This window comes from Aedes albopictus, chromosome 3 (genome assembly GCF_035046485.1).
Source record: "Aedes albopictus strain Foshan chromosome 3, AalbF5, whole genome shotgun sequence".
NCBI lineage: Eukaryota > Metazoa > Arthropoda > Insecta > Diptera > Culicidae > Aedes > Aedes albopictus.
The window spans coordinates 156,050,718-156,067,671 of NC_085138.1; the positions used below are offsets into that span (position 1 = coordinate 156,050,718).

Here is a 16,954-nt window from a genome sequence, read left to right on the forward strand (position 1 = left end):
CTTCTCCAGGGTTCTCCACCAGCAGATGGACGTCATCCGGTGTTGTTTTCCTGGTTCCATCTTCTTCAAATCCTTCGTCACTGGTCGATCAACTCACGCCACCCAATCCCAAAAACCGAACCGCACAAAGCGGACATAGCTTCCTCCACCATCGAAATCATCTAGCCGTGTTTCCGGACGACGTCGTTACATCACAGCTTGACATACCCCAGAAACTTCAACCAAACCATCAGTTCCGGAAAGATCTGCTTCACCGACCGGAAGAAAACCCAGTACCTCCAGAAAAGAGACCAAAAAGGAAGTTTTCCTCAGCTTTCAACGCCGCCTGAGAACATCTATCTAATCAATTAATAATTATTAATATTTTTTTATAATTTATACCTCATGGATATCAATAAATGTAATAGAATTCATTGTTTTATTTTTATTTTCTTCAATGTCAATAAGAAACACGGCACTACCATTGAACCAAATGCATAGTAACTGAAACCCTAATGCAATGGTTAAACGTACTATGCGTACTATCACGCATATAGTATAATGGACTATGAAGTGAGGTTCAAATTTACCATGGAATGTGAATAAAATGTAACATGGTAAATTGAACCCTACACATGGTAGTTTCAAAAATAAATTATGGTCTACCAAAATCAAGTGGTAAAAGTGTTTTAATTTCACCCTCGATTTGGTCAGCGTTACCATGCCAGTTTTTTCAGTGTACAGCTGCATATCTATTGGCAAAGCCAAAATAGAAGTTAAAGAATCATTTGTAGATGTTTTTTTTTCGAGTTTGATCCTCGGTTTGAACTAGCATGCCAATTAAAAAATAATATGCACGACCGTTTAAACATGTGCTTTTATTAAATTTTTTACAACAAAAGAAAATCAATATGATTTGAATTCAATAAACATTAATTTCTGCTTCTGTTGAATACGTCCTTTTGATACGAAACGCTTGCCGCTTGTTGGCTTCCACTCATCACGAAACAAAAAGATGTTTTCGCATGGACAAAAATCGTTGCGTCAGTGAAGGATGGACCCGTTGTTTACGTACAGTAGCGACATCTTCGATTTGCAAGTAGGTACGCGAAACTGAGCTCATCTGTCAAGTTACGGAGGGGTTGTGGAGAGCTAACCAGATTCTTGTTCATTATAAACAGTTTTCAGATAATAGATACGTGATTTTCTTGTTTATTATAATATATTATGTATTCTGCTGCCAGATGAATACTACGTGAAACTTGAGTACATTACATTGGATTTTGCGGATATAATTTAAATACATTTCCATGGGGTTCATTCAAATATTACGTAACGCAAAATTTGACAATTTCAGACCCCCTCCCTCCCCCACGTAACAACTTTTGTAAGGGAAAATTTGAAATTTTGTATGAAGCGTAACACAGTGCTAGACCCCCTCCCTCCCCCCTTTGCGTTACGTAATATTTGAACGAGCCCATGATATTTGCTTCAATTCTTCATTTATTTATCATTTTTAAATTACGTATTCAGTTTTATCAAACACTTTACTCCAACGAAGATGAAGAAACACTTTACCAACCTTCACCGTATTGTTTTTCTCCAACTACGAACTATCCAGTTGGTTCAGTGAGACCGACGGCAAGTATACCCTTTCTTCTTTCGCTGGAACTTCCGCTGCATAACTTATCGGATGTCAAATAATACTAAAAAACAATACTGTTATTTTGAATGTACTTTTACGATTTCTATTAGTTACTTACTATTAAAAATCTCCACCTAAATACTAAGAAAATCCAAGTCTGCAAGGATGTCCGTCGCCATGTTATTTTTTTTCACACTGGAAAGTCACATACACTGAAGTGCTATGTGACAAATCACGTACCATGTATATACCAATATATGACTCGGATTGGCATATCACGTAGAGATCACGCGTCAATTAGAGGATTTTATCGGAATCAGATAAATTAGGAATATGGAAGGCAAATTTCAATTCAAGTGATGATTCACGTACATCTAACGGGAATATTTTTTTGCGTGATAGCCAACATCTAACTGCCTTATACAGTAGACGTTCGCTCGGTGCAAACGGTTTAACTGCAATGCTTTTTAACTGCAAGTCCGCTAAGTGCAACAATTTTGCAGTTATCGCACCGCTATCTGTCAAAAACAAAACGTCAACATAGTTGCGATGTTTTTCGGATGCACTACACCTGCATTGCGATGTTTTTGAGTGCATTCTGGCTGCGTCCAACAGCATATGACAACTGTTTGAAGGCTGTCAGTCGTTGCAGTTAGCGAATTTCATTCGGTAACTGAAACGTAAACATGTTGCACTTATCGAACGTCTACTGTACTCATATTCGTGCAAATTGAAACGAGCGTGTAATCAACAAACGCAGCTTTTGTTTGATGTTGTGAGCCACACACGAAATCACATTCACACACAATGCGTGTTTGTTGGGTTGCTTTATTCAACTAATCGCATGCTCCTCTTACCGTACATTAATATTACCCGAATAAAAAATACAGTAGAAAAACCGAACGTTATATTGTAACAGTACTATTTAGAACCATATTTTTACAATAGACACCACTGTAAAAATAAAAATACAAAAACAATAAGATGTAATGTTGGATACCATACCGTGAATTGTAAATAAGATTTTTACAATATATTATACAGGTTGTTAAGTATCGTAACAATATAAAAAAATATTTTTCTCCATACATATTTTTTTGCAAAACCATACATTTTATTGTTAATGAATTGTTCAAAATACTGATACGTGGGTTTAAATATACCGTACATTGTATGGTACATGAATGGTTTCAAACAATAAAATGTACCGTAAATAAATTGTTTTTAATTGTAATTTCACTACTGGTTATACATTTAATCAAATGGTTTTGGAATGGTTCTCTTTTGTTAAGTTGAATTGTTTTACATTACATAAACCATATATTGTTATATTATCTTGCCATTTTCCTCCTGTTAATGGCATCTTAGGCTTATTAGATTTATTAGAATGCGCTTTGGGAATTCCTAGAGCGTTTTGGATAACCCTTCATATATAGGATCGCCCACGTCTAAGTCTGAGTAGTCTCTGATTGCATTAACAGTTGAAGCTTGGGCTCCCATTCCCCACCAGCCAGATAACCGGGTTTCGCAAACTAAGCATTATTTGTGGCAACACTTTGAGCGGCATGATGGAACTATGCCGAGCGCGCTAAGTGTTATTAGACCACTAATGTAGTTGCATGAAGTGGGTGACGAGGTACATAAGTATCATTACAGCGTGCTTAACCGTTATTGCAATATTGAGGCACCAGTTTGACTAAAGTTTGAAATACATAACAACTCATGAGATAACTGTCAAGTTCGATTCAAATATAAGTTAGGTTAAAAAGCGAACCCGCAGATGAACCTATATTAAAAGTCATTTCAGTGTTCAGTCCTGTCCATATGTTAAAGATGGCTCTACGTCAAAGATAAAGTTTGTCAACCGCATTTGATTCGATTGTGGTCGAAGGCAAGTTCACATGAGAGAAGAGGAGAAAACTCCCCTAAATGCAAATAGAGAAAGAATAGTGTTGAAGTGTTGAACTCATCTACTGATTTACGGTAATCTGACCTGCATCTTTCCGGGTTGGCCTACATTGCATTAGTATTTCTCTCATCGCACTCTACACACCTAGCCCGCCCTCGAGCCCGCCATATCTCTTGGACCCCTGCTTGGACCTGCAGTTCTTAGGACATCTGGTTTACCACTGATTTAAACATGTTATTGGCATTAACCCTTTGGAGCCGGAGGGGTCATATATGACCCCGGCGATGAAACCGAGCATAACAAACGTATTCGACACCTGCGAGGTTGCGTCAACAGCGGCGAAAAAAATCGATTCCAAAAGGTTAAATTGGTGTTTCAACTTATTCACTTTTTTTTCTTTCCTTTCCTTTGCATCAAAAAAGTCACAAACATCAACAAAACAAAGCACGGAAAAAATCTTAAACTGAATAAATCTGGAGTTCGATTTGAATAGGTCGAATCTGCATAGGAATCACAGCAAACATACGATCTATTCAAATCGAACACCAGAAATAATAAAAAATTCACGGAAAAATAATGTTACGGAAAAGTGAATGGTTCAAACGTAAGAAAAACAGTATAATATATTGTTACATAAAAATCCAATGTAAATGTATAGTATAGCGAACCATTTCATTACAATACACTTTATTGTAGCTGGTACACTGTATGGTGCAGGAATGGTTTACACCATACACCCTATGGTTAGTTTTTATCCGGGTAAAGCGAGTTTGAAGTGTTTTGTGATCATAAGCGGTGGAAAAAATCTGGAGCTCGACTCGGAGCTCGATTTGATTTGGTCCTAAGTATTGTGCATCCTAGCTTAATCACTCAGATCCTGCTGATCTGAGTCAGCCGCCATAAGATTGCGTCCGTTTGATTTGTACACGACGGCTGACAGCTCCACCCGGCGGCTGCAAAACAGTTTTAGCCAAGGTGCACACCGTGTACAAATCATACGTGCGCGGTCTGGCGCGATCTGAGGCTGCGCGTTTCACACGCAGCTTGCTGAGAATCTAAGATAAGCGCGACAATACAATTTTTGATAATCGGAGATAATGATGGGCAAAGTTTCTAACAGTGAAATTAATTCCTATTTTACACGTATGCATGAAACAAATGCAAACTCCATGTCAAAAAATCAAATAAAAATCATTCTGTTATTCTAGCGAAGATAAATGTTGATATTTAAATAAATCTACAAGATTTTAGCAAAAAAAAATATTTTACCTCTAAAAGAGATTTCTCCGTGCATATTCGACCTCATATATTCGACCTAATATTGTCATCGCGGTTGAAACCCGAAGTTTCCCCACACCCGACAATCGAATTTTCTCAAAATCCATACGTTAAACCTAACATCGGACGTAGTGCGCTGGACAGCGGACCTGGCCATCTATCCAGCGCACTGTGCCCGACGTACGTCCGACACACGGTTTAGGAGAAAAATCGATTTTCGCGTGTCAAAAATTCCGATTTTCAACTGCACGAACAATATCATTTACCGTGTTACTTAAGACTGTCAATGTTCAGACTGTTTGACAGCAGAATGTGTTCATTCGACCTGTACGATCGGACTTGTTGGTGGCTAGAAGTGTACTTTCGACCCACCAAAATTATTAACAAAAATAGTAGCTAATCTAGTTAGTTAATTGTTAAATTGAGTACATAATCTGTGTTTTATATCGGGAGATGTAAAGGCATAACATAATAGAGGTATTGTGCCGATACATACCGAAGTTTTTTTTTCTCATTAATTTGATTTTCATTATATAGCGCATTTAGTTCACCACTGGACTATCGCACTAGTTTTTACGAGTGCGAAAACGCTAATAAAAGTGCGCGATAGCATCAAATCAACTCGGTGTCTTCAGAGCACTTGTTCACCATAGATTGAAGAAACAGTGCGCCGAAGACATCAACCTGATTTGATGCAATCGCGCACTTTTATTTACGTTTTCGCACTTATGAAGTTGCAGTTCGCAGTCCAGTGGTGAACTAAATGCGGTATAACTTCCAGAGTTCAATGCAGCATCATGTTACTTGGATGAGGATAACTTTGGATCACCCTCGGGAACACCTTTACCGTATTGAAAGTATCATCACGGATATTTCTATCCACAACGTGCTGAGCGCAACCCTCCTGATTGAATCGCTGTCTATTGAAGAATTTGCATTTCTTCCCGGGAGTCAGCTATATATCAGTCTGCTAATATATCAGTCCATACAAAATCCCTCCCCTGCTAATTGAACAGGAATTTAGCTAACCCGTCGTGTCTGATATAGAACTTGTTTCGTCATGGCGTTGGATCCATGTTTTGTGAAGTCGCCGGGTCCTTTACGTGCCCCGCCGGTCAAGCTTCCAGATTGTTTGATGCACAATCATATATTCCGTCGATTGTTTACAATAGGGCAGGCGACAGGCGGATTTTGACGTAGGACTACGTCTCTCTTTTCTATACCGGGTGTCATTTCAAAATTCTGAAAATCGAGACCGTTACGTTTGCAGGGGAGATTTTGAACACCTATTACTTAGTTATTTATGAATTAATTTTCGATATGTTCACATCAAATGATAAGAAATATTGCCAGCAATTCTGTAAATAGGAGGAAACTATTGATTTCAATCAAACAACTATTGAAAATTAGTAAAAACTCAGGGCCTGCCTTAGCCAACCAATCACAACCAAGCATCAGAACGATGCTTGGCGACACGACGTAAGTTATATAAGTGACGCACACCACTCATCTCGACCATTTCATCGACACACACAGAAGCGGACGGACACGAATTTCCAAGCAGCGACATCGGTGGAAGCAGCAAGATCCCAAAAAAGATCCGCTTCAACGGATGAGTAAGCGGGTGGGACCGCCCTCTGTCCAATGAAGCCTCGATTCTTTTCGGATCAATCGGCGACTGGAGAGCACAATCCAAAGGAAAATCCGCCCCGACGAACAAATTTGCGAGTTGGATACCTTTTGTTCGTTGGGGCCTCGATTCTTTCACGGATTGGCCGGCGGCGGTGGTGGCAGCGGCAGCAGCAAAATCCAAAGAAAAATCCGCCCCGATGGATGATTTTTGCGAGTGGCGTCGCTTTCGTCCGTCGGGGCCTCGATTCTTTCACGGATTGGCCGGCGGCGGTGGTGGCAGCGGCAGCAGCAAAATCCAAAGGAAAATCCGCCCCGATGGATGATTTTTGCGAGTGGCGTCGCTTTCGTCCGTCGGGGCCTCGATTCTTTCACGGATTGGCCGGCGGCGGTGGTGGCAGCGGCAGCAGCAAAATCCAAAGGAAAATCCGCCCCGATGGATGATTTTTGCGAGTGGCGTCGCTTTCGTCCGTCGGGGCCTCGATTCTTTCACGGATTGGCCGGCGGCGGTGGTGGCAGCGGCAGCAGCAAAATCCAAAGAAAAATCCGCCCCGATGGATGATTTTTGCGAGTGGCGTCGCTTTCGTCCGTCGGGGCCTCGATTCTTTCACGGATTGGCCGGCGGCGGTGGTGGCAGCGGCAGCAGCAAAATCCAAAGGAAAATCCGCCCCGATGGATGATTTTTGCGAGTGGCGTCGCTTTCGTCCGTCGGGGCCTCGATTCTTTCACGGATTGGCCGGCGGCGGTGGTGGCAGCGGCAGCAGCAAAATCCACGGATTGGCCGGCGGCGGCGGTGGCAGCGGCAGCAGCAAAATCCAAAGGAAAATCCGCCCCGATGGATGATTTTTGCGAGTGGCGTCGCTTTCGTCCGTCGGGGCCTCGATTCTTTCAGGGTTTGATCGGCAGCGGCAGCAGCAAAATCCAAAGGAAAATCCGCCCCGATGGTCGGTTTTTGCGAGTGGCGTCGCTTTCGTCCGACGGGGCCTCGATTCTTTCACGGATTGGCCGGCGGCGGCGGTGGCAGCGGCAGCAGCAAAATCCAATGAAAAATCCGCCCTGACGAACAAATTTGCGAGTTGGATTCCTTTCGTCCGTCGGGGCCTCGATTCTTCCAGGGATTGAATTAAAAATCTGTCTCGACCGATGAATAGGGGAATTAACATATTTTGGACACAGCAACGAGCCAATGGCAACACAAATGGAAGTGTCCAAAATATATTGGCGTAACGCTGTGTCCAAAATACGTTGGTTCCCCTAAGCTTGTACAATTGCATCTAGATGACCATTTTTTGCCCTAAAAGTTTTACTGCTTTCCAAAATATCAACATTTATATCCCATTATATTCAATTAGAAATGCACGAGCTAATTTACTTTTCATATTTAGCTTGTACGAAATAAATACTTCAAAACTGCATATTGTTTATTCGTAGAGCATTTGCATGCATACGATGATTAGTCCTACGTCAGATTGCGGTTATGTCTCAGACATTACCTATCCCTAGTTTTTTTGTAAATAGAGCTAAGTATTTCACATAGGCAAAGAAAATCGGACTCAGCGATATCTTGGAAGCAAAAAATACTGATTGTTTTATTGAAGATATAAAATGTAATATATTCCCAACTAACAATTGCAAGTCACAAACAAGCAAGCTTGCTGAATTGTTGCTTAATTATGGTAATGATAGCTGAACTAAAATTATGCTCAACACATAACTGTTTAAATGATTTTTCAATTTAGAAAATAGTCAATGTTCGACTTTCCAAATCGGTATCAACAATGATAAATTGAAACACTTTTCAAAGGTTTAACAAGAAATTCATTCGACAAGCATTGATTCTTTAACAAAAGAGTTTAACAAAACATTTGGCTGCATCTTATTGTCGCGCTTATCTTTTATTAGAGTCTTGCGGCGGTCGTACGCTCGCAAGGCATACCGCCGCATAACAGTCGCAAAGCAAAACAAAAGAAAAAGTGTTCCCGCCAAAAACAAAAGCACGTGGGTTTCGCGAAGTGACAGATGTTTTTGAATGTATTTGTGACGAACGCCAAGAGTGGCTCAGTGGAATGAGGGTTCTTGCTGTCAAACCCCATATAATGGAATTATATACTTTTAAATCTGGTGACGCTGTTATGATTAGTGACTGTCGCGCTAATATCAGAAGCCAGAGGCAGATAATCGCCATATTCTGATTTTTCTTGAGAGGCATAATATTAAGCTGATGTATCGATATGCATATGCTCCTGAACAATGTGCTTTTCACTTGTCAAATAAACGCCTTCAGCCCGTCATAGTTTGACTCGGTACTTTGTTCGGATTATGGGATAAATCATGGCTAAAACTGTTTAGACAACCAAGTTATTGAAGAACCAAAATTTTAAACGAATCACATAAAATAAAACAGAATAGAATTATGTAGTTAAGCATTGAGTGCCAAGAGACGTACCGTCTTACCCCGCTGGTTGGACACGATTTAATTCGTACCCCGCTTATTCGCCACATGTCGAATTAAAAAGTGTTCAATTGTCAAAGCGATGTACACTGTAAATGCAAAACAGTTTGATATTGCGCTTATACTCGCACCCACAGCAGCTCCTCTTGCAGCCGCTAATTTCGGAAGTTCTGAGTTGGGGCTATTCGACACCCAAAACCGCGTGGAGTCCAACCAGAATGAACTGAGGATGGCAACAATCGTGGAAAGACCGAGCTTTTCATTCGCACCATCGCAAAATTCGTTGAAATTATGGATCATAACAAATCCGAAAATCAAAACAAAAACAAAAATAGAGTTGCCAAATATCAATGAGTATGGTGGTGTATGGTGACCAGTTTGTCAAATTAAAAGTTTACCTTGGTTATTCGACAACAGTCGGTGTCGTATTAGCGGGGTAATACGGTAATCAACGTAAAAATGAGGCATTTATTTTTTATTATTAGTCTGTAACAAGATATCTTGTACCTTGATTATTATATTTTTTTATCTTCCGCAGCAGCTCGATTGTACGAGACGCTTGGATCGATGCATTTGACATTTCAGTGCTGAACATTGTTCCCATAGCCACCTAGATAATCAAACAGCATTCAGAAATCGACAAATTTCAAGTATCCCTAAACATCCTTATGCACTATTTATTGAACATAATATCAAGATTCCTTGACAAAAAAAATAAATAAAAAAAAAGCTTAACGGATCTTCGACTGAACATGAGTAGATAACCTGAACAGATGCTGTGAATGCACCATGTCCAAGACCATACTGCACCACATAAAAATAAAAATATATTTATATCGCAATTAGTTCGTCTGGAAACAATATCTTCAGTAAGGACCAACACTTTTTGGCCGCATTCGATACCAGTTTTCTCACTGTGCGATAAAAATACTGACAGCGAAATCAGAATGGAAAACACGTATTTTGTGCTGAACAGCTGTTGAAGTATAAGGCGTTGTTCAGTTGACTACCACGTGCTGTGGTAATTCACCACTGCTGAACACAAGTTCAAGAGTGATCATTATTGAGTCATGGGAAGATTATGTTTTGCCTTGGGTGCTGCATCTCACCATCTCTAGGATGGCGCAGATAGGAAGGCATGCGGCTGGCAATCGACAGGTCTCGAGTTCTAATCCGGATTTAGGTACATCATTTTATATGTAATTCTTATTTCATAATAGGTGTTCTCAACATGAGAGCAAATAATTACTCCCGTGAGAGTTCAACATTTTTGCATTTTTTTTATTTTCTGCCAGTTTTGCCAAAGCTGAATAACAACTTTCTTGTACATTTGTAAAACGCTTTGAACAACAAAAAATAAGTTGGTACACAACATGATGCTTTATAACTTCTCCAAATTTGTGTGAACAAAACCCGAACATAATTGAAACATTTGAAAATAATTCAAATGTTATTCAACATTATGCTGAATTAATTCGTCATAATGATGCCTGTTAAATGAGTGATTGTTAGTTGGGTTGGCTGGAAGAAAACAAACGGAACTTTGATTTTGCATAAAAATAACTAGTTTCTTTGCGTTGATTTGGGCAAGCGGAATGACATTTCCTTTGCTAACCTGAAAAATTCGCATTTATCCGTTGCTAACCGTCGTTAACCCCGTCTAACTCGGTTAGCAGCGGTTAGGAACGGATAAATGCGGATTTTCCGGTTGGAAAAGGAAGTGTCAATCCCCCTGGATCAATTTCGCATTGTTCTTACCATTGTCCAACTCGGCAAGGTGTCCTGCAGAACATGCACTCAGTGACTATGGTTGAATTCTTCTTGGAGATCTTGTTCAAATTCTTCTACGGATATATCGTGACACTCATTAATCTAGAGCCAATGGATATATGGCCTTGCAGTAGAAATGGTAGGTCTGATAGATGTGCGGGCCCTGCCCAAGTAACCATGACGCTGAATATAGAGCATTAATTTTGCTTTATAGTATATTATATGACATGCGATATAAAGTTGTTTTGTCATATAGGTACCATTAAAGTAGGTTTAAAGTCGAAAGTGGCGCTACTATTGTTGATTTAAAGCAAGCTTTACTGTGGCGATTGCTAAAGCATATAAAATGCTTGTGCCATATAGCTAATGCAATGAAATAGTATGGAATGCATACTTAAGGCATCATGTCAACAAAAGAAAAAAAGTATTTTTTTCATTTTTCTGTCTATTTTTATCATCTCATGATACTCTCGCACTGATGTTTTTTATTCTGTTTCGGGAATTGAACCTAGACTGCTGAAACTGGACCGCGATGAAACTCGGACGCGCTAACGCTGTGCTACGACTACCATGCATTTTGCACCTGGAAAAATGTGCAACATAAAGTAACGTATACTCAGCTCGTGCTTTATTGAGTAGTTTTTTCAGCAGCTCTAAAAAGTTGTGCTAGAGGGTCTGAATGCCATCAGTTATCTTACTCTCCCAAATCCATTCGAAAACAAGCGACTACAGAACCGATTGATTCCACAAACGAAGATAATATAAAGTTATAAATTAGTCTGTGTTGATTCTGTTCTTATTGTTTTCATACGTGCTCACTTCTATCATTTCTTTTATGAAATCGGGCGCTATGTTAAATAAGGAAACCAATATCTCAACCCCATATAATTTTTGTTCCCTCGGCATCTGATTGTCTTCAAGTCCCAAACAAAAACCAGAAAAACCATACGCAATATGTATAAATTTTCAAACAGCTACATCTGAGCATAATAATCCAAGTTCTACGCAGCAATCCATGAAAATTTGGGTTTGTTTTTCTTTTCTTTTGAATGGTTGTGTTTCTAAAAATGTTTTACAGATTTTTTTCGAACTGAGGTTTTTTTTCTGTTTACAACGATGAAAGCATTAGTAAAGGCATGTATAAAGTAATAAATCCTTGCATTATTGATTGCTATAAAGCTTTTAACCTGGTAATGCAATGGAGCATTAAACAACGTCGCTATAGAACTATACCGAACTGTCAAAATCCTTTAATGCTTCAATGCTTTCATAATGTAGAGTAAACGCTTTATTACTTGACAGGTGTAGAATAAAAGTTATCTCACATTAGCTAAACTATAATACGATTGAATTAATGTAATGATATAATGCTTGTGGTTACTTGGGTGATCATAGTCATAGTCGGCCACCAACAACCCGGGCGGCGATAGTACCGGTCATTGTCCCACATTTGCAATCAGTCGTAGGAGTACTTTTGGGTAAGACTTTTCTTGGTTCATGTATCGACTAAAGATCAGAGCGTCTGGAATACTCATATGGCCTTCCGCTGAGATTCTGGTAGGAGCCAGCAATGTTTCTTTTATTATTCATAGACTCTTCCAAGTTTTCTTTCTTTTCTGGATCCAGAAACAAAACAAATATTTTGCGGCTGTTATTCTGCAGCTGTAAAAATATTTTGAAATCGTTTGAAAGGAATAATGAATTGGAAATGTTCTGGGAAGTTTTTAAAATACTCACCTTTATAAAAAATCTTTCTCGAGGTCAAATTAATTGAATTTAATCAAACTAAGTTATAAAATTCGGTAAAAAGCAACGCAAACAGTTGACAGTTGTTGTTCATAAGTCCTTTCGCTGACAGAAGGTCGAATGTACATTTATTTAGGTTTAGACATTTTTTGATACTTATGACCCTTTTTGTCATTAGGTCGAATGACCAGTTTTTTACCGTTCTTACAATTTTGTTGGTTACGTCGAATTATTTTTAAATTTTAAAAAAATATACAATAATCAAACAGTGTTAATTTTTTTACCACCAATACAGTCCGGATTCGCAGGTTGGGTCACGACTGCGCCCCGATTAGCGAATCGTGTTCGTTCGTTGGGGCAACTGACAACTGATCAAAATGCTCTAGACACACGCAAGTGACGAGAAATACGTCACGAAACACTCACATACTTGCACAAACGTTCTGTATATAGGAGCTGCGATGCGACGGCGGTCAGACGTCAAATTCGTCTTGACATTGATTTTGACATTGACAGTGCTTTTTAGTTGGGGTTTGCCCCAACCAGCGAACATTCAACCATCGAGACAGCCCATCTAACGAGCCGCCAACGAACAAATCGGGACTGTAGAACAACAAACTCTCTATTTAAAGCAAAAACAAACACGATTTGTATAATTTTGTCACTTAGGACCTATTCAAATCGAGCTCCAGCATTCTCCTGCTTTCCCCCTTTCGAATCACGATTTGACCCTGGCCAAAAAGCCAAAACAAACTGATTTGTGCTGCATGGGCCCCTCCGGCAGTCATCATCATCGATTTTCTTTTTCCTCTCGTCCGCTTTCTTTTTTCGATCGGGCAGTTTGTTTATCCAAACAAAACAAAGTTTCGCGTTCATACAAAATCGTCACACAATCTTTCTGCAGCAGTGAATTTTGTGATATATTTCGGTGATTTGTGAGTGAAATAAAGTGAAAACACAGCACAGGATCGTCCCTCGACAAGTTTACGCTTCAGGTATGTTGGTTTTATTCATTTTCGATTGCAAAAATACAGCTAAAATAAATACTCATCTTTGATTTGCGGGTGCCTGCCAGTAGAACGACCGGCTTCGATGCTCTTCCATTCAGGGCCAGGGCAGGGGCCGGGCGTTTTTGTTGGGTTGTAATGGTTTCTAAAAATTAGAAGTCGTTATTGATTTGAATCGGAAATCTTGTGGATTAAGCAAACTTACGTGTGTAGCTATAGAATGGTACAAATTGCACTTGAACATGACATCGGTAAATACAGTGAGTTTAGTGAATAAATCGGTTAAGCTGCGTTCAAATGTTGTCCATAATAAGGTGAATTAAGTGTAAGATTATCCTAAATCAGCAATAACAGAGTCCAAATCGGACTGTAGCGTGCAACACATCTCTCGCGTTTTGTTGATTTCGTCCTTGATCCGGTCAACGTTGGCCTGCAGGAAGTAGTTGCCCTTCTTGAGGGAAGCTAACCGGTTCTCGTGCCGTTTTACCCGTGGTTCCAGGTTGGCCTTCTTCTTCTCGTCCGGGGCGTCCTGCGATAGGGAGAGCAAAATCATGATTGGACTAGAGACTGGATTGCTTCAAAAGTTTGAATACTTTAGTTGAATTTCGAGACAAAACTGTTTACCCCGAAGAAGATTTGAGGTGGACTTACCTCTGCTTCGTTCGCACTCTCGTTATCACTTTCCGATTCGGATTCCGATTCGCTTTCCTCCTCAGATTCCTCTTCCTCCTCTTCCTCGGGTTCCTCCGGTGGAGGTTCCTTGGCCTCCTCGCCATCCTCGTCCTCGTCTTCCATCTTCATCATTGCAGCCATTTTTTCGACTTCCTTCTGCAGTTTCTTGTACTTCTTGAGCTCGTTTCTGTACGGTGAAAAGACGCAATTATCATCAGAAAATGTGACATAAAACTTAACGAAAAGTCCCCGAAACATACTTCAGAGCATACTGGTTAGTCTTCATGGCGTATTTGAGGGCCTGCCGTTCGGCATGCCGCTCCTCTTCCTTCTCCTTCAGTCGAATCAATCGAGCCGATAGCATGTTCACTTCACGGTTCAACCGTTTGGCGGCCTTCTCGGCCTTTTTCTCCTCGTCCTCTTCCTCTTCTTCTTCCTCTTCCTCGGGTTCCAGCTCAGGTGAGCTTTCCTTCTGATTCGGTGCCTCGGCTGTGCGACGCGGTGCAATGTCCGTAATGCCCTGAAAAAGTAGTACGAATTGAGGTAATAAGAAAGCGGTCATTATGCTGTTTTCACACAACTTTGATGCTATATTCTATGACTCTATTCTACTTTAAAACACCAATGCCACACACAATGATCTGATTCTGTACAGATTTCAGCACACCGATATTCCCTGTTGGACATGTCCTTTAGTTCTTTTGCAGAGAATCTAAACAAATCGAGCACCCTTTAACCTAAAACACATTTACCTGTGGTTCTTTCAAATAGAAGTCATCGTCCGTTAAGCTCTGCGATTGAAAAATAGAAGGCATGTCGATAATTCATGGAATCGAATATCTTATACATACTACATTGCTAAAATTATGTATTAAATGTGTGTCTATGTCACGATGCTCCTGTTCTCTAGGTTTGCGAACTGTCTTTCTCATTCAGCATTCTCTTGGCGTAACTAGAGGGGAGACCAGCGGTGCCACCCCCCCCCCTCCTCCCCACAATCCGCCAGGCCCCCCCCCAGAAATTTTTTATGACTTTATATATGGAAATTAGAAAAAATCTGAAAACCACTGTCATAGTGACAAACATAGATCTATATTCTCAATTTAGTTGAAAATCGGAGTTTTCGACTAGCGAAGTTGGATTTTTCTCAAAATCAAGCAAAAAGCTATACAGTGCACCACTTCCGAAGTTAGGTCCGACGCACGGATTTGGAGAAAAATCCAACTTCGCTAGTCTAAAATTCCGGGTTTCAACTGCACGTACAGTAATAGAAATTTATTTGGCATAATATGTGTTTAAATTGGCAGTTATTGGAGACAATTCTCAACTTGTCACTCTTTACAAGATCATTGTCCAAAATGGTATATGTAATTAGTTAGTTTTGTTTGGAAATATTATATAATCAGAATTATATAAAAAGCAATACTTTGTACATCTTCTTTTTTAAATCGCTGAGAAATTCAATCTAAATGATAATTTCTAGGAATTCCTGGATGGGTATCTTTAAGAATCTTTGAATTTTCTAGCAGCATTACTGCAAAATATGGTTAAGTGATTCTTTATGGATATCAAGTATCATGTGGGAAAAAACTCTGGTTGTATTTGCAATAGAATTCCAGCAAAAGTTTGTGAATTCCTAGTGAGAATAGATGTACGTAGCTGAAGCGTAAACGCGAGTGTATTCATTAAAACCATGCTGAAGGTGATTTCTAGCTGGTCACTATTAATTTCTTTTATTTCGTGGGCCAGGGGTATTTTTGCGTCTATCAAACAATGCACAAATTCAAATGGTCATTGAGGAAGTTTTAATATATTTAAAAGCTGGTGCTGCAAGATGTAATCGTAAGTTTGAAGGTATTCATGATTGGACTTGTAAAAGACTTGGTATACATGAGATAATTGTGAAAGAATTCCTGGATGACCTCTTGGAGAATTTCTTGGCTTCTATGTCCCTCTAAAATTATCTAAAAGAATTTCAATACAAATCGCTGGAGGAATTCCTCTAGAAATCCTTCATAGTATTCAAAAAATCTACAAGTAATCCTAAAAAAACCCTGGGGTGAATCCCTGAAAAACATTATGAACGGAATACTGTATTTTTTTAACTAACCGCTGAATAAAGTTAAAAAAAAATCCCGAGAGAAATTTCGGAAGAAATCATTACAACAATTCTCGGAGCAGGAATCCCTGGAGTAATTTGTGAAAGTATGCCTGAAGGAATTCCTGGATGAATTCCTGGAGGAATCTCAGGAATTTCAGGAAAAAAAATCTGAAGAATCCGCATCACAAATCCCTGTAGAAATTACTAGAAAATTTTTTAGATGAATCCTTGAAGGAATTTCTGGATGCATTCCTGGAGGAATCCTTAGAGGAATTCTTCAAGAAATCACAGGAGGAGTTCCTAGATGTATTTCTGGAGGATATCCGGGAGAATCTTCTGGAAAAATTCCATGCGGAATCTCTGGAAAAGTTCCTGGACTAATGCCTAGAGCATTAGGGTTTTTTTTTTATTATCGTTCAAATTGGTATGAAGTTTCTGAAGGTTAGGTAGGGATCATATATATTTGAAAAACTAAATTGAAAAAAATCAGGGTCGCCTAATTTTCCGGAAAACTCCAGTGAAAATCAAATATTTTCCACAGACACCACCTACTTTGAAAAATCATAGAACGAAGCATCATAGGCACATTTTTTGTGAAAGCTAATTTTCTCAGCAATTCCAAGATGGATTTCTGGAGGAAATCCTTGAAAATTTTTTGGACAAATTCCTGGCGGATTCCCTGGAAAAGTTAATGGATTGATTGATTGATTTGTCTTTTTTAAAGAGACTTTCAGCCCTTGGCTCCAAAGTTAATGGATAAATTTCT

At 39.6% G+C, this 16,954-nt stretch overlaps 1 protein-coding gene and 1 long non-coding RNA gene across 3 annotated transcripts in view; both read right to left on the bottom strand.

Annotated features, from left to right (window-relative positions):
• Positions 1-1,462: 1,462 nt before the first annotated feature.
• On the bottom strand, positions 1,463-2,016 carry LOC134292234 (uncharacterized). The gene is made up of 2 exons (XR_009999533.1): positions 1,743-2,016; positions 1,463-1,685 (listed from the first exon to the last, which is right to left on the bottom strand). It is a non-coding gene; the product is annotated as an uncharacterized LOC134292234 (long non-coding RNA).
• An 11,360-nt stretch (positions 2,017-13,376) lies between these two features.
• LOC109422734 (muscle M-line assembly protein unc-89) overlaps positions 13,377-16,954 on the bottom strand; it is an 88,409-nt gene continuing 84,831 nt past the window's right edge. Inside the window, exons 6-10 of one of the 2 annotated variants that reach the window (XM_062842303.1) lie at positions 14,840-14,878; positions 14,348-14,607; positions 14,067-14,274; positions 13,621-13,944; positions 13,377-13,560 (exon numbers count right to left, since the gene is read on the bottom strand). In XM_062842303.1, coding sequence (XP_062698287.1) covers positions 13,747-13,944; positions 14,067-14,274; positions 14,348-14,607; positions 14,840-14,878 — 705 coding nt within the window. In that variant the 3' untranslated portion in view covers positions 13,377-13,560; positions 13,621-13,746. The remainder of the gene's footprint in view (positions 13,561-13,620; positions 13,945-14,066; positions 14,275-14,347; positions 14,608-14,839; positions 14,879-16,954) is intronic. The other variant, XM_062842304.1, reaches the window with a different exon arrangement.